This window comes from Stegostoma tigrinum, chromosome 12 (assembly GCF_030684315.1).
Source record: "Stegostoma tigrinum isolate sSteTig4 chromosome 12, sSteTig4.hap1, whole genome shotgun sequence".
NCBI lineage: Eukaryota > Metazoa > Chordata > Chondrichthyes > Orectolobiformes > Stegostomatidae > Stegostoma > Stegostoma tigrinum.
The window spans coordinates 18009022-18035521 of record NC_081365.1 but is presented as its reverse complement, the minus strand read 5'-3'; the positions used below and the strand labels follow the sequence as shown (position 1 = coordinate 18035521).

Below are 26500 nucleotides of genomic sequence, written 5' to 3'. Positions count from 1 at the left end.
TACACATAGTCTGGACCCATAATTAATTAAATACTTCAGTTAATTCACAAAAACAAAATCTACGCTTAAATAATTATCTCTGATAAGGGAAAATTTTCAACTTGGGATCACCCCTGAAGCCTTTCCAGGACCTCTATATGTCACAAGATGCTGACTGAAAGATGGCCATTGCCCATATTATCAGATGATTTATGTCCATTTTCAGTCAGATGAGACCATTTACTTCCACGTGAACAGACAGTGGGGCCTTGACTTATAATGCCATCCAAAATCCAATCCCAGTAGCACAGCACTTAATACTTCTTTGAAGTGTCAGCCTACAGTAGGCGGTTAAGGCCTGGACTGGGGATTGAAAGCACAATCTTTTGACTCAGAGTGATGACAGCTGTGCTATCTATCGGTTACCTCGAATCTGAAAAAAGTCATAAAGGGCTTACCGTGTTAATTTTTCTGCAACATTTGAAGGCAGTAGGAAAGTGATCATTGGTGCCAAATACAGACAATTCTTGAAAATAAAGAGCAGATAAATCAGCATCAGATCAGTGATTGAAACAGTAACACTTCAGCAACTTTCACTTCAACACAGGCAACACAGTCCAACAGGAGAATTCCCTTATGTAAGAAAAGCCAGAACACGCCCAGGAATGTCAGAGGTGTACTCACGAGAGCATGTCCTGAGTTGTCTTACTTTGGCAGTATCAGGATCTTTCCAGACTCATAACTGTAGATCTGACTTAGGCTCAAAGCTGAAGACTCTGAGTAACAAGCATCCAGATTTCAAGGTTTTCAACTTTTGTGCTTTTTACGGTAAAACTCTACTCAGTGACTACTGGATGCTGAGAAAATAACTCTCAGAAGAAATGCTAAAAAAATTGCACACATTCCGACAATCAATACTGAAGGCAATGGAAAGAACAGAATGCTGCACCCGCCATCAGATATTAAATAATCTATGGAGATAAAAGGCGAAAGCATAAAGTTCCATTGATTGTGCCACGCCTGACCAAATGCAAGGCACATCTATTTTTCTGCCAGAAATACTTGCATCTCCACTGAAAAATAAATCACTCTCAATCTCAAAGTATCACGTGAGATTTTAAGGGAGGGAGAGCCAATACATTAATGAAATGGATGATGGAGACTTTGAATCTCCAAATCTATAACATCCTGTAATAATTCCACACATTTTTCTCCATTCTACTTGTCTCTCTACCTTTCTGTTGGTACAGTTTTCATTTACACAGATGTGCCTTTTCTAGGTTTTCTGTTTTGTGCACTGCATGCAGCACGAGTGGTCTCAGATTCTGAGATAACAGGGTGTAGGGCTGGATGAACAAAGCAGGCCAAGCAGCATCAGAGGAGCAGGAAGGCTGATGTTTCAGGCCTAGACCGTTCTTCAGAAATGGGGGGGGAGGGGAAGGGGGTTCTGAAATAAATAGGGAGAGAGGGAGAGGCGGATAGAAGATGGATAGAGAAGATAAGTGGAGATGAGACGGACAGGTCAAAGAGGCGGGGATGGTGCTAGTAAAGGTGAGGAGTTAGGGAGGAGATGGGTCAGTCCAGGGAGGACGGACAGGTCAAGGGGGGGGGGCGGGATGAGGTTAGTAGGCAGGAGATGGGGGTGGGGCTTCAGGTGGGAGGAAGGACAGGTTAGGGAGGATGGAATGAGCTGGAACAAAAACAAAGTTGCTGGAAAAGCTCAGCAGATCTGGCAGCACCTGTGGAGGAGAAAACACAGTTAACGTTTCGGATCCGGTGACCATTCCTCAGAACTGATGGTGGCTGAGAAAACATCAGTTTATATGCAGAAAGTAGGGAAGTAGGTGGGGTAGGGTGTAAACAACAGGATAGAGCCTAAAGAAAGAGAAAAACAGTTGGACTGACAAAGGAGTTACTAATGATCAGGCTGGGACAGTGAATAGTTGTTAATGGGGACTGTCAGTGACTAACAACAGGGGGTGTGTAGTGGCAGGCTATGTGGTAACAAGGCCTGGTGTGTTTGGAAGGGGGCTGGGATATGGGGGAGTTTAGGCCCTAAAATTATTGAAATCAATACTGAGTCCGGGGAGCTATAAAGGTCCCAAAGCTGAAAATGAGGTGTTGTTCCTCCAGCTTGCGCTGGGCTTCACTGGAACACTGTAGCAAGCCAGGGATGAGCTGGGCTGGTATTTTTGAAGCTTGTGAAGTCCACATTGATACCATTGGGCTGCAGGGTTCCCAAGTGGAATATGAGTTGCTGTTCCTGCAACCTTTGGGTGGCATCATTGTGGCACTCTAGGAAGCCCAGGATGGGCATGTCGTCTGAGGAATGGGAGGGGAAGTTGAAATGGTTTGCAACTGGGAGGTGCAGTTGTTTATTGCAAACCGAGTAGGTGTTCTGCAAAGCGGTCCCCAAGCCTCTGCTCAGTTTCCCCGATGTAGAGGAGGCCACAACAGGAACTGTGGATGCAGTATACCACATTAGCAGATGTGCAGGTGAACATCTGCTTGATGTGGAAAATCTTCTGGGGGCCTGAGATGGGGGTGAGAGGGAAGGTGTAGCACTTCCTGCGGTTGCAGGGAAAAGTGCCGGTGGAGCTGGAGGAGAGTGTGGAGCGGATAAGGGAATCACGGAGAGATGGTCCCTCCGGAAAGCAGGTAAGGGTAGGGAGGGAAAAATGTCTTTAGTGGTGGGGTCAGATTGCAGATGGCGGAAGCGTCGGAGGATGATGCGTTGGATCCAGAGTTTGGTGGATGGTACGTGAGGACGAGGGTGTTTTCTGCTTTTGTTGTTATTGCGAGGACGGGGTGTGAGGGATGAGTTGCGGGAAATGCGGGATATACGGTTGAGGGTGTTCTCAACCACTGAAGGGGGTGAAGTTGCGGTCCTTGAAAAACGAGGACATCTGAGATGTAAGAGAATGGAATGCCTCATCCTAGGAGCAGATGCAGCGGAGGTGAAGGAATTGGGAATAGGGGATGGCATTTTTGGAGGAAGGTGGATGGGAGGAGGTGTATTCTAGGTAGCTGTGGGAGTTGGTAGGCTTGAAATAGATATCGGTTTCTAGGTGGTTGCCACAGATGGAAAGAGAGAGGTCCAGGAAGGAGAGAGAGGTATTACAGATGGTCCAGGTGAACTTAGGGTTGGGGTGGAAGGTGTTGGTGAAGTGAATGAGCTGTTCAAGCTCCTCGTGGGAGCAGGAGTGTTTAGGGAACTGGCTGTCGCTGATCAATGGAACTTTTTGATGGTTGAAATGTCTTTTCACAGGCTCAACGACTCACTTGGTTGTACTCTCACCTGAGGCAGAAGATCGTGGATTCAAGTTTTACTCTCAGACCAAAAGCCCCACGCTAACATTGCAGTGGAGTACTGAAATAGTGCTGCGTTAATGGAATTGGTGTTGTTTTGATGCCAATCACAGAATCATTACAGTGCAGAGAAAGGCACGATTCAGCCTGCCATGTCTGCACTAACTCTCAGAACACGTATGAAAAAAAAGGGAGATTATCCCTGATATCTTGGCCAATGTTTACCTCCCAATCAACGACTCAAATTTACATTATCTGGCCATTATCACATGGATGTTTGTGGGCGGTACTGTGCATAAATGGTTTTCTGCCTTCCAAGTGAGGGCATAGGTTTAAGGTTATAAGTGAAAGATTTAAAAAGGGACCTAAAGGGCAACTTTTTCACACAGAGAGTGGTTTGTGTGTGCAATGAACTGCCAGAGGAAGTGATGGATACAGGTACAGTTACAACATTTAAAAGATTAGATTCCCTACAGTGTGGAAACAGGCTCTTTGGCCCAACAAGTCCACACTGCCCCTTGAAGCATCCCACCCAGACCCATCCCCCTATAACCCACACACCCCTGAACATTTAGGGGCAATTTAGCATGGCCGATCCACCTAACCTACACATCTTTGGACTGTGGGAGGAAACCGAAGCACCTGGAGCAAACCCACACAGACACGAGGAGAATGTGCAAACTCCACACAGACAGTCGCCTGAGGCTGGAATTGAACCTGGGTCCCTGGTGCTGTGAGGCTGCAGTGCTAACCACTGAGCCACCCCATTTGTATGAGTACATGAATAGGAAAGGTTTAGATGAATATGAGCCAAACTCAGGCAAATGAGACCGGTTTATTTGGGAAATAAAAAGCAAAAAGAACTGCGGATGCTATAAATCAGGAACAAAAAGCAAAGTTGCTGGAAAAGCTCAGCAGGTCTGGCAGCATCTGTGGAGGAGAAAACAGAGTTAACGTTTTGGGTCTGGTGACCTTTCCTAAGAAATTGAAGAGTTCTTACGAAGGGTCATCGGACCCGAAACGTTAACTCTGTTTTCTCCTTCACAGATGCTGCCAGACCTGCTGAGATTTTCCAGCAACTTTGCTTTTTGTTTCTAGTTTACTTGGGAACACTGGTCGGCACAAATGGGTTGGGCTGAAGGGTCTATTTCCATGCTGCATGACTCCATGACTCTCAGTTTAAGTGCACCAGGCTTTTTGCTTCTCATGCATATATATAAAACGCATTGCACATCTTCAGGCCATCCCAAAGTACGTTACTGACAATGAAGTGCTCTTGGAGAGTTGTTGTAATGTCATAATTTGCATACAGAAAGAACACAAACTGCAATGCAATAAACTACCAAGTACAATTTGAATTTGTAGAGTGCCAATTTGCATTACAAAACTTCTCAAGGTGATTCAGGTGAACACGATAAAACAAGACATGACTGATCAGATGATCAAAAAATGTGGTCAAAGAGTCAGGTAATTTGCCCTAGACAGCAGCCACAGGATAAACACTAACCAGGACACCCTCACCTCTCTTCTTCAAATTGACATCGCAAGATATTTCATATCCATCCCTGGAAAAGCAGCAAGGTCCTCAATTTAACATCTCATTTGAACGATGGCACCTTTGAGGTTGCAGCACACTCCATCAGTGTTTCAATAGAGTATCAGGGAAGAATTTGGACCTGAATTACTGAAGTGGCACTTGAAGCCATGATTTTCTGTTCGTGAGGTAGGATTGGGGAGCCGTAGCAATGATGGGGATTGATCCGAGTGTCCCGCAACTTTCACTGGTTCTCCATCCCTCAGCCTGCTGTGTTCTAAAATTCCCGTTCTTAGTTATAAATCTCTCATATAGCCTTGTGAGATTTTGTATCTTTCCCCCAATCTTTCATCATCAGTGATAGAGACCTCAGCCGTTATGCGACATACAGCAGAATATTCTGTTTAGGTTCCTCCATATTACCAGTCAGTCACTCCCTTCTGCAAACATATGAACTAGAATCAAAACAGGGCTATTTGGCGCCTTCAGCCTGTTCAACTATTCAATATGATCAGGAGTGATTTGATTGCAGCTTCAACCCACTTTCCTGGCTGGTCTCACATCCTTTGACTACCTTGTTAGTCAAGAATCTCTCTAATCTATCCATATTCAATTACCCTGCCTCAACTTTTCTGTTGGAAAGTGAATTTGACAGTCGCATGACCATCTGAAAGCAAAAACAAATTCCTCTTCTTCTTCAGGAATTAGAAAACCTCTTACTTCCAAACTGTGTTCCTTTGTGCTAGACTCTCTGGCAAGGGGTCAGCATACACCTTGTAAAAACCTTCAGGTCTTATATGTTCCAAAAAGATCAACTTTCATTTTTTTTACACTTGAATGGATACAGACATAGCCTATCTAACCTTATACCAGAAATCAGTCTGGCGAATCTTCTCTGAACTGCTTCTGTAACTAAATCCTTTCATAAATAAGGAGATCAAAACTGGGCACAGCTCTCAAAATGTTGACAACACACAATGTGGACACAATCCATGCTTTGATCTGGTAAGTGACAAGTAGCATTTGGATTGCAAGTGTCAAGTAATCACTTCCCAACAGGGGTGGTGCCACTGCCATCTACCATGCTGACCCATGACTTGCAGAGGCTGAGCTCTCAGACACTTTGTCTTATATCTTCCTGGATCACGAACCCACCTCTCAGCATTAAGCTGCTGTTTCCAGGACTGTCACTGACCTCATATCCTCTGGAGATCTCCGGCCCACAGCTTCCCACCTCACAGTACCCCAACCTGGCACAGTTACTTCCACCCTCTTCCCAAAATCCGCAGAACAGGGCTAACCCTGACAGACCCACCATTTCAGCCCATTCCTGTCCCACTGAAGCTATTTCTTTTTGTCTTGAGTTGACTCCCCCCTCCCCAACTCCTTGTTCTGGGGTCCTTTAACATCTATATTCATTTAAAAAAAGAGCGCTGAAGAAGTCATACTGGATTCAAAAGTTTCTCTCTCCACAGACGGTGCAAACACAAGCCCTTTCTATTTTAATTTCAGAAGTTCAGCATCTTCAGTATTTTGATTTTAAATGAACATCCCCTACAATGGGAGAACCTAACTGCTGCCCCTTGAAATTCAATGGCATTACCATTGTTGAGCCACCTGCTTTTAACCTTCTGGAGACGTACTGTCGACTAGAAAGTGAATAGGACCAGTCAATTAAATACTGTAGCTACAAGAACAGATCCGAAGCTAAGAATTTTGCTGTGAGTAACTTACCTCCCGAATTCCAAAAGTCTGTCCACTATCTGCAAGGCACAAGTTAGAATTGTGATGGACTATTCTCCATTTGTCTGGATGGGTGCAGTGCAACGTTCAAGAAGCTTGATATAATCCAGGAAAAAGCAGTCCATTTAAGTGACACAATGTCCACCACCTTCAACATTCATTCCTCTCCCCACCAATAGACAGTGGCAGCACTGAGGGCCACCCACAAGATGCGCATGCACTCACCAATGTTCTTCTGACAGCGCATTCCAAACCTGAGAACTCTGTGGCCTAGATGGACAGGAGCAGCAGATGATGGCAAACCCACCACCTACAAGTTCCTGCCCAAATCACACCCATTCTGACTTGTAAATATGTTGCTGTTCCTTCGCTGTGGCTGAGTCAAATTCCTGGGACTCCCTTCCTAACAGCATTGTGAGCACACGTACACTACATGGACTGCAGCTCACCACCAGCTTTTCAAGGGCAACTGGGGGGCGGAAACAGATAATAAACACTAGCCTAGCTAGCAAAGCCCACAGCCTATAAAAATATAGGCAAAATGTCACAAATACATCCTGGTAATCTCTTGCATAACTGCCTCCCATAACTTCTTTGCACAACAACTCTTGCAAAACTGATGGCATTTTAACCCTTAGGGTACGTTTGTACACCAACTTAATTTTTGCAGTGAGAGTGTCGCAGGGAAACTTCCAGTAAATACCAGTCTTCAGCAGTTTGGTTTCTTAGCTGTCTGCCCTTCCAGAGCTTAAAACGGAACGGTGCTTGAAATCTGAATTCAAAATGAGGAAGCCAGAACAGCTTTAGAAGAGCCAATGCAAATTGTTTCTTCTGGTCAACAATGACCTGGTGTTCTCAATGTAATGTTTGCCTTTTAAAGTCAGAACTCACATGGCACCAGGTTATATTCCAACACGTTTATTTGGAATCACACAAGCTTTTGGAACACAGCCCCTTCGTCAGGTGCAGTGAGAGAGCACAGCACACAGACCTACAGTTTATAGGCAGAGAGATCAAAAGATCATACAACTGGTGTGAGTGGAGTGTCAGATGATAAATCTCTGCAGTGACCAAGAGTGTTATAGAATAGAATCCATGTTCTTAGAATCTCTACAGTGTGGAAACAGGCTCTTCAGTCCAGCAAGTCCACACCGAACCTCAGAGCATCCCACCCAGACCCATCCCCCTATAACCCACCTAATCTACACATCCCTGAACACTATGGGCAATTTAGCATGGCCAATCCACCTAGCATGCACATGTTTGGACTGTGGAAGGAAACCGGAACACCCGTAGGAAACCCACGCAAACACGGGAAGAATGTGCAAACTCCGCAAAGACAGTTGCCCGAGGTTGGAATCACTGTTAGACAGTGAGTAAAGTGTCAACAGTTGAATAACCAGTGAAGGGATGACCTGTGATCTGTTTAAATGAAGCAGAGAGATAATTACAAAAATTTAAGAATTAAATGGTGCCGGAGACAAACTGAATGACTAGAATTGCACACCAGATTCAAAACTGTACAAACCAGTTAAGGTCGAGAGACCATAACAATTTATCAAGATGATGCAGTCAAAACAGGACAGTAAGGAAGGTTTTATAGAACAGCAAGGTGGGGTCGCCCGTAGCGTGACATGAACCCAAGACCACAGTTGAGGCTGTCTTCATGGGCACAGAACTTGGCTATCAGCCTCTGCTCAGTGATTCTGTGTAGTTGTGTATCTCAAAGTCAGCCTTGGAGGACACCCAAAGATCGAAGGCTGAACATTCTTCACCGCTGAAGTGTTCCCCGACTGTGTCGGGGGGGGGGGGGGGGTCTGCATGGTTTTGCCAGTACACCATGCTTCGCAGCATCACTGCCTACAACGTATGAGATAGACAACGTTCGCCGAATCACATAATTACCTGCCATGCAAGTGGCAGGTGGTGTTCCCACATGTGGTGATAGTATCCAGTCTCCAGGCAGGAATGTTCCCTCCCATTGGGGGAGCTCTTCAGCCATCAGGGGCATTCAGTAAGTGTGCTCCAAGGCGCACTTTGAGATACACAACAATGCAGAATCGCCGAGCAGAGACTGATAGCCAAGTTCCATACCAATGAAGACAGCCTCAACCATGACCTTGGGTTCGTGTCATGCTACAGGTGACCCCATCATACTGTTCTGTATCTGTAAAATCTTCCTTACTGTCCTGTTTCTACAGCATCACTTGGATAAATTATTATGAAATCTCTACCTTAAATAATTTAGCAGGGGATTCCAGTTATTTAGTTTGTCCCCAGCACCATGTTATTCTGATTTTTTAAAACTTATCTCTCTGCCTCACTTAATCGGATTATACATCATCTCTTCACTGGTTATTCAGCTGTTGTCACTTTACTCACTGTCCAACACTCTATTCACTGCAGAGACTTATCATCTGACACTCCACTCACACCAGTTGTATGATCTATTAATCTCTCTGCCTATGAACTCTGGCTCTGCACGCACTTCCCTCTCACTGCACCTGACGAAGGGACTGTGCTCCCAAAGTTTGTGTGATTCTAAATAAACATGTTGGACTACAACCTGATGTCATATGACTTTGTCCACCCCAGCCCAACACTGGCACCTCCACATCACAGCTTTTAAATGGAGCAACTAGGTTGTTAACATATTCAAGGAATTTTGAGCTCCTGGGGCAACATTTGTATTTAAAATTTTACTACTCCCATACTGGGTTAATTAAACAAAGTCTAATTAAATACATCAAGGCCAGTACATTGAACCAATCAATTCGGTAATCGTTCAAAATAATTTTAAAACACAAAATGCACTTTTCCAACCTCGTCTATTTTTAAAATTTTGAATCTACTTATATTGTCACTAGTAAGCATCCATTTCTTGGACCCTTATTGTCTCACTCCCAACGTGACTGTTTTGCTCCTTGTTAAAAAAAACTTGACTTTTACCTTCATTTTAATGTACCTTACGCAGTCATAGAGATGTACAGCACAGGAACAGATCTTTCAATCCAACACACCACTGCCAACCAGAAATCCTAAATTAATCTAGTCCCATTTGCTAGCATTTGGCTTATATCCCTCAAAACCTTTCCTATTCATGTACCCATCCAGATGCCTTTTAAATGTTGTAACTGTACCAGCCTCCACCGTTCCCTCTGGCAGCTCATTCCACACATGTGCCACTCTCTGCGTGAAAAAGTTGCCCTTCAAGTCCCTTTTAAATTTTTTCCCTTGCACCTTAAACTTATGCCGTCCAATTTTGGAGTCCCCTGACCTGGGGAAAAGTCTTTGACTATTCACCCTATTCATGCCACTCATGATTTCAAATAACCTCTACAAGGTCACCTTGCAGCCTCCTTATCTTTTCCCACAGCATCACGTTTGGTTGGAACTCATATTGAGCACTGTATCAACATTTATCCCTCAACCACCATTACCAAAAGCTTTCTATTCTTCTATCATCAGCTGTAGCTCACTTGGCAGCTATCTCACCACTGAAGTGCAAGGCTTTGAGTTCAGTTCCATCCCACAGCTTAAGCACAAAGATCTAGGCTAAACCGAGGTCCCCTAAGATGTATGTGAAAGATCCCATTCAGCTCTTTCGAAGAAGAGCAGGAGGCAATTCCCCCAGGGTTCTGGTCAATATTTATCCCTTCAACAAATTCACAAAGACACATCATGCAGTCATTATCATAATGCTGTTTTGAAAGAGTTGGCTGTGTGCATCCTGTATTGCCAACTACTCTTCTAAAGTATTTAACTGACTGGAAAGCATGTTGAGACTCAGCTGTAAAGCATACAATGCAAATGAAAGTCTGTATTTTTCTTTCTGCTACTTGTGGGATCCTGCTGTGCACAAATTGCCTGCTGTGCTTCCCTACATTACAACTACACTTCCAAGCTACTTCATTAGCTGTTAAGCTCTGCGCAACATCACGAAAGGCCTACAGAAAGCCAAGGATTAAAACAACGGTGGACAGTGAAGATTTGAAACAAAATCAAAAATTGCTCAAGAAAATCAGCCTTTTCTCCACAAATGCTGCCTAACCTGCTGAGTTCCTCCAGCAATTTCTGATTTTGTTGCTGAAGAAAACCAAGTCTTTCATTTGTATGTGGGAGATGAGAGCAGGTGTTTGGACTAGTTGCACAAACTGTTTTTTTGCAAAACCGAAATCGAAGAAATAATTAGTGTATTTTTAATTGCAATTTCAAACTTAATAAGGAGAAAGGGTTAAAGGATGTTTTTTTTAAAAAATATCTACAATGTTGATGGTAATGTTAGATGTTAGATGATGTTAGATGCCCTACAGCGTGGAAACAGGCCCTTCGGCCCAACAAGTCCACACCGCCCTTTGAAGCATCCCATCCAGGCCCATGCCCCCATAACCCTGAACACTACAGGCAATTTAGCATGTCCAATCCACCTAGCCTGCACATCTTTGGACTGTGGGAGGAAACCGGAGCACCCGGAGGAAACCCACGCAGACACGGGGAGAATGTGCAAACTCCACACAGACAGTCGCCTGAGGTGGGAATTGAACCCGGGTCCTTGGCGCTGTGAGGCTGCAGTGCTAACCACTGAGCCACCGTGCCGCCCCTTGATTCCACACCTTGCCTATCTGTCTGGACTTTCACATGCACTCTGCTCACTGAAGTTCGAAACTTCAAATCTCACACCTTAGATCAGGAAGTTTCTGCATGAGGTCCCGTCCAGAAAATTCTCCCTTATTCTCACACTGGCCGTAGAGGAAAGGGGGATGGGGAGGGAGGAAGTCGTTGTATTGTAGTCACATCTTTTTTTACTCCCATCCTTGCACAGGACATAAACAAATCAGATCGTCAAGTAACATGCCAAACTCCAGCAGCTCGTCATCTGAGGAGGTTAGTCCTACAGAATGATTTATTAATAAACTTTCAGAGAAACAGAGGGGGGAAAAAAAAGATCGTTACATACTCACTTAGCATAAGCCTGAAAGGAAAGCTGAATTTTATATAAAATATTTTAAAAATCAGCAAGAGTAAAACATTGCAATTTGAAAATAGTTTGAAAGTATATTTTTTCGCTGCAGATCAAAGGTTGTAGGAAATAAAACATTAGAAACGAATAAACAGGGATACTTTTTTTGTTTAATTTTCTTTCAAATTTTGTTTTTAAAAACTCTTCTCATTTAAAAAAAATGTGCAATGGGTGGGTGAGGGAAAGGGACACGCGGGCTTTGGACATAAATGAATTGAAAAGAATTGCTTACCTTGAGAGAGAAGGGAGTCAGAGGGTCATTGTGCCGGGGCTGTGGTGCGTTATAAGGCGGCGACAGGCTCGCTGTAAATCGGGGCGATCCAACACCAGACACCGGGCAAGAGTCTGAGACTGAGGGGAGAAGAAAACAAGTCAGTGGTTCCTACCTGCCGAGAGAAGGGTGAAGAAGGAGCTTTTTATTAAATTCACCCCCTCCTCTCCCAGTGATGTCACTGAACCATTAAGAAACTTCCCCCCCCCCCCCATAAGTGCCACGGTTGGCTGAACTTTGGGTGGAATCAAACACTCAACACGCCCAACCAAGCCCCCGTTGCTGGTCTGATATCATTTAACATTTCAATCTTCACCTTGAGCCTCCTGCATACTCCCACCCCCTCCCGTCAAAAGCAACAAAGTCTCAAAGTATGCGGAAAAGAGTTGTGGAAATCTGGCAGAATTGCTTTTAGGAGGGGGCGACACACACACAAACACACAAAGTTCATGAAACATAAAAACAAAATGGATATAAAATCAATGGGGGAATTCTTTTTAATCATTTGAACATTTTTTTCATTTTGGCACAAGTTTATACCCCAGGAAGACGATGTGAATTTTTAGCAACAAAAATTAACTTTTTACTGCCAAGTTTTGGCAATTTTGGAACAGAGCTTCTGCCAAACAGGAAGATAGAGTCATAGAGATATACAGCACAGAAGCAGACCCTTCGGTCCAACTCATCCACGCCGACCAGATATCCTAAATGAATATAGCCCCATTTGCCAGCATTTGACCCACATCCCTCTAAATCCTTCCTAATGATGTACCCATCCAGATGCCTTTTAAATGTTGCAATTGTACCAGCCTCCACAGCTTCCCCTGGCAGCTCATTTCATAGACGCACCACCCTCTGTGTGAAAAAAGTTACCCCTTTGGTCCCTTTTAAATCATAATAACTCTATTTTTGTCCGAATGAGACTGGGAATTTTGGCATTAACACAGGATGTAAGGTTGAAAATACTTTTTAGCTCCAATAGTTTTTTTCAACACCTAGTAATGATTTGTTGGAAGCTTATTTTAAAAAAAGTTTTAAAATCACAATGACACCTTAGACAAAGAAGTTCACGTTTGAACACCTAAAACAAAAAGACTGCAATATTGACATTAGCATCAATGTGGAATTTATATTGAATATCATTCAACAGGATAATGGGTTAAGTTTCTTTAATATCGGTATACATTTTCTTTCAGAAAAATAATACCTTAAATCACAAGTATTCTGAAATATTCCATGCTACTTTCAAAATTATTAAATCATAGCACACTTCAATTTGAATATTTTCCAATGTTTCAGGGGAGATCGTAAGCAATTTTTAAAACCCTTTATGATTTTCTTTTACTTCAAAAACTTACTCCTAAAAATGCTGTAATGATGGGTGATAAGCAATGTTTATATATCAATATTCACCTTAACTTTGCAGTGCTGGAGAAAGGACAATTTGTGCCACTTTAGGGGCCAATTCAGGTTTGGTGTATCCCAGACCAAGCTCAGCAGAAAGCGTCCCCTAATCTTGCCACAGTAACATCCCTGGACGCTTTAAATCAACAGCTATTGTGCAACCTCTGATCAGTTCCCATTTCCTCCATCAGCATTCCTGCAGTTTGGGAGACTATGAGACTGCCAATTGAGTGTCCGTTTTGTCATGAAGAATCTTACCTTATAGATTGTTACTGCCGCACTGTGTTCTGCTGAGAACTCCTTCAGTCAGCAAGTACAGCTGTAGAAGTCATAAAACTCAAATGACTGCCTTTGGGCTGTTTCCAACCTGCGTCACCTTCACCTTTCCTTAGCTTTTTCAAAGAGCAGAAAGTGCCAAAAATACTCAGCAAGCACGGGTGGGCAGAATGGGTGCTTTTCTTTTTCAGTTTATAATACATTAACTTGTTTGTTCTCTCTGGCCACACAAACTGACCTAGAGAGCATTTCCAGCACTTCCTATATTTCATTTACTTCCAGCTTTTCCAATCTTTATTTGTCATCAATAGGGCTATAAGGGTAGATGGTAAAGACCAATGTTCTTTACTTTACCTTAAAACATTTTGATGGTCTCTTTATCACTTATCTGCTACTGACACCCTAAATCATATCTTTGCTACCAGCTCTAGCTAGCCATGGTCTTAATTTCACCGAGCCCAATTTACCCATCCCCCCGCCTCCCCCATTCTCACTGACCTACAATATGTTACAATCAAGCAGCATCTCAATTTAGATATCGCTGAAAAAATACATGCTTTATTGAAGCTTTATATTTTAATAAGATCTAAAATAGGATCAAGGGGTGACCATTTACTCCTTCAAGCCTGTTCTGCCAACCAATATAACCTGTTCCTGCTTTCCTTTAGCCCTAATTCTTGCACTCATAAGTTTGCAGGAATACTAATGTTTAGGGGAAAGCCAATGCATGAGAGAAGAGTACTGGTTGATTTAAAGCTAATGTCATGATATTAAAGTTCTTCTTTTTGTTTTGAAATCCCTCCATGGTTGGTGCCCCATTCCTTCCTCCTCTCCCGCACTTGCCACAGCAGGTTTTTTTTATCGTCCAGCATTTCTGGGAGTTTTCCATGTGTCTGTAATTGTGGCCTCTTGCCCATAACTGGTTTTAATCATTCTGCCATTGAGGCTATGCCTTTAGTTCCCAAGGCCTCAAGCGTGAGACCATGCGTCTCCGCCTCTCTAACTTGGTTTCCTCCTTTAAGACATTCCTTAAAACCCATCTTTCTGTCCAAGATTTTGGTCAACCCCAGGTGGCCTGGTGTCAAATATTGCTTAATAATACTCCTGTGAAGCAGCTTGGGACTTCTCATTAGATTGTTGATGTTGTTGTAGTCACGTGATACAATAATAACAGTGTTGTTGACTAATAATAGCAATTAATGTGTTCCACTTAGTTTATTAATTAATCAGACATGAAGTAAGGAACTTTGAGAATCCTAGATGTGTTATTCCCTGTTCCTTGAAAACATGCGATATTTACCACATTGTTTCAAAATAATTCACATATGGGCTGGATTTAATGAAGTGTGTCGTGGCAGGAAACATACCAAAAAGGCCCACCTCATCCTGGGAGATGGCTCACATCTGTCTGCCAACAGCACAAAACCTCCTCGATTGAAACAAAGGATGGAAAGGGGCCAACTGGGAGTGAGATGTCAATTAGGCTCATTAATGACTCTAATTGACACCTATTATCCATCACCTTGCTCGTGACTTAGGAATTAATTGGAGGCTTGTTGACTTTTCCGTGGCTTCAAGAGGCTGCCCAGAAAACCTTGTTAGTGTTACCTGTGATTTCCTAACTTGTGGGTATGTCTCTTGTTACCAAGCACTGTGCCCTGATGACGAATTTGGCTTCAGGGAGAATTTTAGACTCAAAAACACCTATTAGATCAGCCTTTTTTGCCACAAAACTGATAGAGGTCCTGAACTGGTCCTCCAACCTTTATATGAAGTACCTGCTTGCCTGACAGAATCCTGGTTATCGTGTTCCAACAAGTTATCCTTCCCTGGTGGTAATGTATCATTTATATTTGAATGAATCAGTATTAACGACTTCCGCTTAGAGCCATAGAGTCATACATTTGTACAGCATGGAAACAGACCCTTTGGTCCAAGTCATCCATGCCAACCAGATATCCTGAATTAATCTGTCCCATTGGCCAGCATTTGGCCCTCCAAATCATGTAGCCATCCAGAGGCTTTTTAAATGTTGTCATTGTACCAGCCTCCGCCACTTCCTCTGGCAGCTCAATCCATACACGCACCAGCCTCTGTGTGAAAACGTTGCCCCTTGCATCCCTCTTAAATCTTTCCCCTCTCACCTTAAACGTATGCTGTGTAGTTTTGGACTCCCCTACCCTAGGAAAAAGGCCTTGACTATTCACCCTAACCATGCCCCTCATGACTGGTTCCCTAGGGAACCTGCTCCATTGACTTATCATAGAATCCCTACAGTGTGGAAACAGGCCCTTCGGCCCAACAAATCCGCACCGACCCCCAGAATATCTCACCCATCCCCCTATAACCCACCTAAGCTACACATCCCTCAACTCTACAGGCAATTTAGCATGGCCAAACCACTTAGCCTGTACATCTTTGGACTGTGGGAGGAACCCAGAGGAAACCCATGCAGACACGGGGAGAATCTGCAAACTCCACACAGACAGTCACCCAAGGGTGGAATCGAACCCGGGTCTCTGGCACTGTGAGGCGACAATGCTAACCACTGAGACAGTATGCCGCCCCAGTGTATTTTAATATTAATCTTCAAGCAAGGCAATATGCAGCAAATGTACAGATTTTGACAGAGTGGAAGATTTCTTTCAAGTTGGGATTCCTTTAGTGTACTGCCTGTTCTGTGAATAGTGTGTGTACTGTTCCAATAGCGGTTGTGCTGGAGGACATTGTGCACTGGCCAAGCAGACACACGCATGTACAATATTAAAGAAACCCTTTAGCATAGCTGGTGTACAGGAAAAGGAACTATGCTATTTATTTGTAAACATGAGTCGCACTGGATTTACAACGCTCGCCAAAGAGCAAGGGTGCAGGCTCAAAGCTGATCTTAGCAGATGACCTGCTCCACATGCTCATCGACCTCTGTTCAAGGCTTTTGTTTTGTCTCTGGGACAGTACAGCCCAGGTTCAATAGCATTCTATCTCTTTCTGTTGCTCTTCAGTCAGGAAGAAAAGCTAAGGTTGTGTCACTCCGAGTCAGGACTATTCAATCATCCACACTGAATTAGAAAGCTACAGTGAAGACATTGAACCTGTTGAGTTAGCCCCAGATTGTTCTCCCCTCCTCCATCCATTTAATCCAAGAACTTCAGTGAGAGGCCTACAATAGTGACCATAACTATTGTAGTCCAATTAATGTGACTACTGTCCCATGGGGGACACCCCAACATCTAAAACCTTTGAAAAATAACTGCAGAGACCCAGCAACATTGCTCTCCATGTGTACAGCTTAACATTAGTGGCCCACAAGCATTGCCTGATCACTATCGACAGGAAATTTAATGGCATTTAATACATGTTAATGTCATGTGAGTTTGCATCTGTCTCAAATGGAGTAATAAACTATATCAGTCAGATTTCAGAGGTTTCCACCATTATGTTACTTTACAACATAAAATGGCAATATTATTTTATAAATGATTACAAACTGGAACTGAAAACATTACAAATTAATGAATAAAAATGCAAAAAAAACACAAAGAGAAAGTGTGGAACAAAAGCAAAGTTTCTGGAAGAGCTCAGCAGGTCTGGCAGCATCTATGAAGGATAAAAACAGAGTTAATGTTTCAGGTCCAATGACCTTCCTCAGAACGATGACTCAAGGTCCACATGCATAGTCTAAACACTTGCTATAAAGAGTAAGAGGGAAGGAGAGGAACTCAGCAAAGGAGGAAAATGAATTTAGAAGATGTGACAATAACCTCAGAATTTGAAGTTCTAGGGTCTGTGATTTTGAAAGTCTACCTCTGAGGTAGCGTCCTGTTTGATACAAGCACTGATCAGGTACTATAGGGACAGAGATCTATGGTGCTTCCAACATTCTCTTCAATCTGTATAATAGCTGGAAAATGAGATGTTCCAGTTACCAAACTTACTGATTTTCGTATCTGATTCTCTGACCCAAGTTTCCATCAACTTGAACAAAACTCTACATTAAAATCTCTCCAATTCTCATCTCCTGAATGGCCTCACCTTAAATCTGGGCTGTAACATTGGGTGTATGCATGTAAAAAATGTCGTTGGCTATAAAGGGCTGTGGGAATGTCCTACAAATATAAATTGCAAATAATAGCCACTAAGTCCCCAGCTGCCACAAAGCTGAGTTAAAAAGTTTTGTTGGCTAATTGTTGTCATGGTATGTTTTATGCTGATTTATATTGGGTTGTATTCATGCACAGGAGGCTTGAGAATTGTCTGAATAGTCCTTAGAAATGTTTTATGCTCTCACCCTCTGCTTGTGATTTTCCATCCCAATTATGTGTTACAGTGTTTGCATACATTGCATGCCAGAGCTTCTTTATAGACTGGAAAGAAATAGTTAAGTGATTGCCTGAGCCTTTTTCTCAGGACTGTCCTTTGTGCTTTGAAATTTCATTGAAAGTCAAGACAAGGGAAATTCCAAAGGCTCAGTTGTCATGACAGAGGTCAGTTAAAATATTTATCCATTTCTCATGTAAGTATTCCTATTGAATTTTCTCCTTCAGGCAGCGACATTCCTGATCAGATCAACATACTTTTGTTTCTCAAATGTCACACTTTACCCATCACTTTAGCCCTGTGTCCTCTGTACCCAGCTTTTAGTCAGGAGAACCAGTTTATCTTCCTTGCTGCAGGATTTGGACATCTCCATTGAAGCGCCCCTTAAACTTTCCAGCTCTTAAGAGAACAACGCTAATTTCTCAATGATCACCTTTTAATTGACATCCTTCATGCCTGGTACTATTCATGATAAATTCAGCTGTGCCTTCACTGGGATCTTCCACCTAAAGTAGGATGCAACAAACTGAATATAGTATACTTTTGGATCAAAATAATGCTTTGTAATGTTAGGCTTTTGTGCTCCAGACCTCTATTTATAAAAGCAAGGATCCCAAATGCCTTTTTGATAGAAGTTTTAGTTGTCTTGCAGCTTTTGAAGACTTGTTTCCATTCACCATACACCACTCCTTTAGAATTGTATCGGTTTCTTTACATATGTCTCTTCTCATTGTTTCCATAAGAACGGATCAGATCAGTTTTGCATTCAATTTAGTTGGCCATGTCTGCCAATCATTCAATTTCTTTCTGAAATCTGTTAATATTCTGCCAACTGTTTACAACTTCTCATATTTTAACTTATCCACATATCGAAGTCCAGGCCATTAATACATATATCAAAAGTAACAATGAATATAGATTTTGCTGTATGCCTCATAATTCTCTTCATTGTTTTGGCAACTTTCAGGAGCACGAACAGCATCTACGTATTACGTTTTTCCAACTAAACATTCTATTAACTAGGAATGCCAAAGATTACTGAGAGATGGTCCCAAATTAGGCAAACATAATCCTAAGCCAATAAGTTCTAAAGTAGATACAAAAGTAAGATTCTTGAAATCTGAAGAAAAAAGCATACAATATAAAGCCAGAAATATTCAGCAGCATAAGCTATATCTGTGCAGGTAGAAATTCTGTACATGTTTCTGGTCAATGATAATCAGAACCAGAAAGTTTTTAAAAGAAATATTGCCTGAGAAAAGTTTTAGTTATAAAAGCTGGAAATATTGGAGAAACTCCGCAGCATTTGTGCAGAAACAGACTTTTGAGCCCAAGATGACTTTTCAGAAGAAGACATGTTCCAAAGAAGAGGACTTGAAATGTTAACGATATTTCTCTCTGTATGGGTGTTGCCTGATCTTCTGAGCTTCTCCAGAAATTTTTGATTTTGTCTCAGATCTGCTACATTTGTGCAGTGCTGCTTTTATTAAAAGATTCAGTTGCCTGAGAAAGAACAAAGAGGAAGTGTTGTGGTCAGTTCTGAGGAAGGGTCACTAGACCTGAAATGTTAACTCTGATTTCTCTCCATAGATTCTGCCAGACCTCCTGAGCTTTTCCAGTAATTTCTGGCTTTGTTTCTGAATTCCTTCTGTAGTTCTTTCAGTTTCTGTTTAGGGATTACAGGAAACAGGATAACAGTTGACATCAAAAAGCGATGATAGTAAGACGGAAAAGGAAACAAAAGATGGACCCAGAGGCATAATTTTCCAAATAACCAGAGAGCTTTTCTTCTGGACTTGCTGAATCAAACCTTTATCAGCAGCATCACAATGGCCAGAATGGCTTACAAGAAGATATATAAATAGCAAGAAATCAGTAGTATCTGAAATATCACTGGCCGCTATGAAGTCAGGAATGGTAAACAGCAAATGTAGCTGATTTAAAATGCTGGTAATTTTGGAGCCAAAGCTGATAGAGCTTCATTTTCCTGTTTCGCTTCTAGCCTGTTCTGCCACAACACTGCTGCCTGACCGTTAAAATCCATGGTGAATCCCTGGACAACATGGATCATTTCCCATACTTAGGGAGCCTCCTGCCTCAAACAGATATTGACGATTAAATCCAATACCGACTCCAAACCATCCGTGCAGCCTTTGGACCCTGAGGAACAGAGCCTGAGATCTCAAACTCAGCACTAAGCTGATGGTTTATGGAGCAGCCGTGTCCCCATCCTCCTGTATCCGTCAGAAGCAATGGGTGATGTACAACAGACACCTCAAATCCCTGGAGGGTTCTCACCAGCTCTGCCTTTGCAAAATCCTGCAAATCCACTGGCAGAGTAAATGTATTATCATGAGCGGCCACTCCCATGCCCCAGTATTGAGGCACTGGTCACATATGGCCAGCTGTGATGGGTGGGTTGCATTGTCCACATGCCCAACCCAAGACTTCCTGAACAAGTGTTCTACCCATAGCTACGCAATGGTACAGTTCTTGATGGAAGGGCAGAAGAACTACTATAAGATAGAAACTACAGCAATGTTCAAGAGGCATCTTGATAGATGAATAGGCAGGGAATAAAGGAATTCGGACAGCATAGAGGCAAAAGATCTGTAATTTCAAACAGCAACATGTGTTGTTGCAGTCTTGATGGGGCAAAGGGCTTGTTCCTGTGCTATACTGTTAATTGGTCATTATTCATGGAGGTCACACATTTCAACATTGTTTATATTGAACCTGTCCTGGTGTCAATGATGCTTAATCTAATGGTCTGGACATCAATGCTTCGTGCAGCTAACTTCAATGCCACTGTCCTGAGTTGGGTGTGTGATGATATTTTGGACTGATCAAAGAGAAGAATTCCAAGCATAGCTCACAGTTAGGCTGCTTTAGAACTGAGAAATTGAACTTCTTCCTCTTGAACTTTGGATTTTGCAATAGCTTGGCACTGGGTGAATGTTTGAGCAAGTTAATGATCTGTCCAACAGATGCCTGGCTCCATGTGGATCTAGTGAAACAGAGCTTTGACTTGATCCAGGAGCTGCTAAGCTTTGATCTGGATGCCTCTGTGTGGTATTATTTTTGCCCTTTTGGTAGACAAACATCTGTCATGAGTTATAATGAGGCCACACTGAATGAGTTCTATCAGTAGGAGAATTCAATTTTTACTGGCTTTTCCCACCCACTTTTCCTCTCCAGATATGCAAGTCACAGTCAGTCCCATCGGCAGTGTCCCCAGTGGAATGGCCTTGACCAAAGAAGTGGATTTCAAGGAGTATCTTGAAGGAAAGTTAGTTGATGAGGTGTAGAAGTTTAGGGAGAGAATTTCTGAGTTTAAGACCGAGATGAAGATGCTGCCACCAATGATAAAGAGGGTCAAACTGAGGGTGTTCAGAGGTAGTGGTTAATGATGCACAAGTAGGAGACTTAGGGGAGATTACAGAAATACAGACAGGCAAGGCAATGGAGGTATTTAGAAAAAAAATTCATATTTTAAAATCAAGGCATTTCTTAAATGTGAGTCTGTGTAGACCATTAGCATACATGGCTGCTTGGTGAACAAATTTGTACAACACTTACAATGTACATCATTGACTCTAAAATGATTTGAGAGGTTATAACAAGTCCCATATGAATCCAAAACCATTTTTTTGTAATTAAGCTATTGGTATGGGTACTGACACTTCAACTTATATACGTAATTTTTTTAACACACCTTCCTTCTATAAAAGAGTAGAATCGTAAATGAATTGCCATCATGACAAATTTGCATCTATGAAGTTACAAATGATCAAAATGAGTCTGCCTAACAAAGCAGTTACAAACTTTGGGCACTTAACAATCCTTCTTCTTTGGCAGTCCGTCAGGGTCTTTCCCGTCTTGGGTGGTTGGGGGGTGGCAAGGTGGGCGGAGTATTGTGGCCAAATAGTCCAATCCTGGAGCTGCTGCCTCTGCTATGGCTGGGGTAGCTGGTGTTTCAGGAGGTGGGTACGGAAGCTGTGGATAGTGCCCACACTTTCTGCTGCTTGCACTTGCCCCCACATACACCATCTGGCAACTTCAAAGTGGTTGGCATTTTCTCCTCCAGTTTGTGCATTTTAGGACAAGCCATTCCCATGTGTCGGATGATGATGTTGCATTTATTTAGGGAGGTTTTCAGATGGTTGGCTATGTTTGGAATTCTTTTCTTAAAACAGTCTGAAAAATCATCACACGTCCAACTCAATTCCAGAACAGTGGCATTAAAGTTAGTTGTATTATATATCCACATCCAGACCATTGTAATAAAGCATCATTGTCACCAGGGCAGGTCCAATGTAAACAATGCTGACATGTCTGACCTCTGCCGTTTCCCCACTCAAGTCTACAGCCTATCTCTATCCTGCTGAAGCTTCCCCAACCTTTGTGTCATCCATAACCCTCCGAATCAGGCCACCTACATTCTACTCCAAATCTTTTACATACATCACAGACAGCAGGAGTCCTAGAATTGATCCCTGAGGGACACCATTGGTCACAGATTTCCAGTCCTGAAAGAACAAATACATCACTAAAAAGACACTCTTCTTCATGGGGAGGTGATGGCTTCGTGGTATTATTAGTGGACTGTTAATCCAGACACCCAGCTAAGGTTCTGGGGACCCAGGTTGAAAACTCCCCACTGTAGCTGTTAGAATTTGAATTCAATAAAAATATCTGGAATTAAGAACCTGATGATGACCATGAATCAATTGTCAGGAAAAACCTGGTTCACTCACATCCTTAAGGGAAACTGCCATCCTTACCTGGTCTACACATAACTCCAGACCTGTGGTGATGGCAATAAAATGCTGCCTAGCCAGTGATGCCCTCATCCTGTTAATGGATTGAAAAAAAATGTGATATCATGACATTAATGACTAGGAACAGCACACTACCAGTTGTTCAAAATGGTGACAAATTGCCCATCAAGCTATATCATGGTTTGAGTCCAAAAGTCCAAATGAGAGAAAGAAGAAAAAGGAAAAAGAATTCCTGCACTCTGGATCCTACTGCCTTGTGAGATACCCTGCACCTCCTGTGTCCGATTACATCTCAGTAGAAAATTGGCTTGTTCAGTCACATGAAGGCACGTGGTAGAAACTCAGAACCTCAGGAGGCTTCAGCCTCAAGTTAAGTCTTCACTGCCATTGTTACCTATGATAATTGTAAGTTATTACTGTCATTGAGATCCTCCAGTTTAGAAAGCCATTCCAGTTAAAGTTAACACTAAAGAGATTATGTAATTAAAGAATTGAATCAACTTTAACAAAGAATTAACCTCCAACAGTTTATCTTAACATGTTTATAGATTATTTTCGATTAAGCAGATGTCAAGAAGTGGTAGTTTTCCTTGTTGTGTAATATTGAAAGGTGCTTGGCAAAATGAATCTGAATGGATTTTAACCTGCCTGTAATTAATTAATTTTGACATTGAAAACTGTGATTGTTTTCCTCGTTGCTGGGGAAGGGTTGGGGTGAGGTTGTGGTAGGGAGAAGAGAATCTGATTGATGTGTATAAATTTGATAGGCATAGATAGGGAGAACCATTTCCAATTCATAGATGGGTCAAGAGTCAGGAGGGTGCAGTTTTAGGTAAAGGACCCTAAATTAGAAGGGATTTTGAGGGAAAAAGATTTTTCACACAGATATTGGTGGGTATCTAGAACCCACTGCCTTAAAGAGTGGGCAGAGGCAGGAACCCTCAAGATATTCAAGAATTATTTTGATGAACACTTGAAACACTACAACATATGGGCCAAGTGCTGGAAAATAGGATTAGAATAGACAGATGCGGACCCAGCAGGCTGAAGGGTCTTTTTTCTGTGCTTGAAAGAGTTATTTGTGATGACCATAGCTGGTGTAGGTACTGAACCCACAATGTTGCCATCACTGTACAGTGCAGGCTAACTGCGCCTCATCTTCCCTATACTATACCAGTGACAACATGTCAAAAACACTTCACTTGCTGCAAAACTCTTTACGACATCCTGTATGGACGCAAATTATTTTCCTCCCCAGTTTTTATTGGAGCTCATTCATTTTGACTTCACATTGGTGAACAAATATGACTTTTGTCCACCAGGAAGGAAAGAAAAGAGATATGCAGCACCTTGGCGCACTTGAAGGATGCCTGCCCAATTTCTGTCCAGACTGCTAAATGGACGGTCAATGAGGTGAGACCCATTACAGGTTCACAGTCCAGTGCTCGGCCCTTCTGGTGCAGTAACATGTCACGTACTCTTTGCCCAGGAATTCTGGGTTCAAGTCCCATCTGTTCTGGAGGTATGCAGTAACACACTTGAGCAGATCAATCAAAAGAACTACAGTCTTGTGCTCCTCACTTACTTATCCAATTTTCCCAGATACAGAAGTAGTTTTTGCAGCAAACAACAATGTTTTTACAGCATTTGAATGTCTTATTCAAAGATTGCATTACCTCCGTGACCGTCCTGGAAGGCCATTCTTTGGAGGCAGATGTAATATGTATGCATTTTATTAGTTAATCCCGCGCCACTGTAACTTGGGACGTTACTACCTTGCAATATGACTAAAATCTCTATAAATTGCTTCCTGACTCCAATGATAATTATTGAGCTATAGAGCTGCACAGTATGGAGACATGCCCTTTGGTCCAACTTTTCTGTGCTGACCAGATATCCTAAATTAATTTATCCCCATTTACCAGTATTTGGCCAATATCCCTCTAAATGCTTCCTGCTCATATACCCAGCCAGATGCCTTTTAAATGTTGAAGTTGTACCAGTTCCCACCACTCCTTCTAGCAGCTCATTCCATGCACAGACTGTCCTCTGCATGAAAACTTTGCCCCTTAGGTCTATTTTGTATCTTTCCTTTCTCACCTTAAACCTTTGCCGTCTGGTTTTGGACTCCCCTACACTGGGAAAAAGGCCTTAGCTTCACCCCCTATCCATATCCCTGGACCAACTAGAACTGCTGAGAAGCAAGTAAAGCTTATGGTTGTTTTTACAAATATCTGTATCATTTTAAGTCCTGTTCCTATCCCAATGACTTTTAAGACTCATTTCAGTTTCACATTCATGCTGCTTTATATAATCTGGATCCATTTGTTATTTTAGAGACTTTTTATTCTATTCCAAGGCAGCTATTATTCCCCAGGTACTCTTCCCATGGAGTTTTCTTCTTATCTTGTTAATTTGCTTCAATCTTTTACAAAACTCCCACTCTCCCTGTCTGACATTAACACCTTGGTGGGGTGATGTTTTACACATGTAGCCATTTCTTTAATAACAAAAATTGACCATTCTATTCAAACATCAATAGTCACATAAGCTAGACTACAAGTCTAAGATCTTGGTTATAAATGTCTGATGGGAGTGAGAGGGAGAGTCCCAGAAAGGTCTAGGAAGGGAATATCAGAACATACAGCTCAGACACTTGAAGACACAGGCATCAATGGCAGAGAAATGAAAATCAGAGATACGTGCAGGTCTTGGGTGTCTGTAAGATTGGAGGAGGCAGCAGAAGTGCAGGGGGCGGAGCCATGGAGGGATTTGGAAATGAGGATAAGAACTTTAAAACTTAGGCATTGCCAGACTGGAACGAATTTAAGCCAATGCAGACATGATGGAAGAAAAGGGACTTGGTCTGATTTAGGACATGGGGTGGTACTTGGATAAGTTCACATTAACAGAGGATACAAAGTGGGAGCCTAGTTAAAAGAGATTACAATAGCTTAGACTTTAGGTAACAAAGACATAGAGCAGGGTTTAAATAACGCCTGAGCTGATGCGCAAACACAAGCAGCTGATGTTGGGAGGTGATAACACAAGGTATTGGGCTTGGAAACGCAGCTCAGGGTCTAGTATGACACCGATATTGCAAACAATGTGGATAAAATACAGACAGTGGGCAAGGAATGAGATGTGGTCAGTGGTTAGGAATGTAAGCATATTCAGGAAAAGCTTCTAGCTACTGTATAGTTCTTGGCTGATCTTGCATTTAGGGATCCAACTTGTTTCAAGACGCAAAAGGCATAATTGCAAGTAAATCAGAGACAACCTGGGCAGAATAGAAAGATACTTGAAAATCAATCTCCATTTTCCATTGGTCTCCTGGACCAATCAGTGTTACCAGGCAGCACCTGCTTAATAACCTGCTCAGTGATGCCCAGTTTGGGTTCCACCAGGGCCACTCAGCTCCTGATCTCATTACATGCCTTTTATGTCATAAAGATATGACATATGTTTCCATATTCCGGGTTCTGAGTCTACTTACATTTCTGCAGCACTTGCACATCGACATGTATCACAGCCAGTGAAATAGTCAAATATTCAAAAGATTCCATATTTGAAGAACTTCCTTTGTTATGTGACTAATGTGAATGCTTCAGCCAAAATCACCAAAATAGATTAAAACTGGTCTACCTCATGTGGGATTGTGGATCTGTGGTATCTTGTGAAAATGGCCAACGACATACACGTTTGAAACACCAATTGCTTTTCAAAAGTAATTCATTTGCTGCAGGGTTTGCAAGAGCAACTCATTCAGGCTCACTCTCCCATCCTAACCCTGTAGCCTTTCTTTCTCTTCAGATAATTATACAATTGTTTTATGAAAGCCTCAATTAAATTGGTTTCCAAGAATC

At 42.4% G+C, this 26500-nt stretch overlaps 1 protein-coding gene and 1 long non-coding RNA gene across 11 annotated transcripts in view; one reads left to right on the top strand and one right to left on the bottom strand.

The window, feature by feature from the left end:
* kcnj15 (potassium inwardly rectifying channel subfamily J member 15) overlaps window positions 1–13595 on the bottom strand; it is a 38877-nt gene extending 25282 nt beyond the window's left edge. For 2 of the 10 annotated variants that reach the window (XM_059650163.1, XM_059650162.1), the window contains exons 1-2: window positions 11818–12122; window positions 438–505 (exon numbers count right to left, since the gene is read on the bottom strand). Coding sequence is in view for 3 of the 10 variants with exons in the window: in XM_048541115.2 (XP_048397072.1) it covers window positions 438–505; window positions 11818–11936; window positions 12173–12188 (203 nt within the window). In the remaining 7 variants the exon portion in view is untranslated. Of the gene's footprint in view, window positions 1–437; window positions 506–6556; window positions 7427–11178; window positions 11379–11817; window positions 12123–12172; window positions 12283–13269; window positions 13484–13518 lie in introns of those variants that run through there. The other 8 variants (XM_059650160.1, XM_048541120.2, XM_059650157.1 and 5 more) reach the window with 6 other exon arrangements.
* LOC132210431 (uncharacterized) overlaps window positions 11393–26500 on the top strand; it is a 37008-nt gene continuing 21900 nt past the window's right edge. Inside the window, exon 1 of the long non-coding RNA XR_009446543.1 lies at window positions 11393–11449. This is a non-coding gene — a long non-coding RNA (uncharacterized LOC132210431). The remainder of the gene's footprint in view (window positions 11450–26500) is intronic.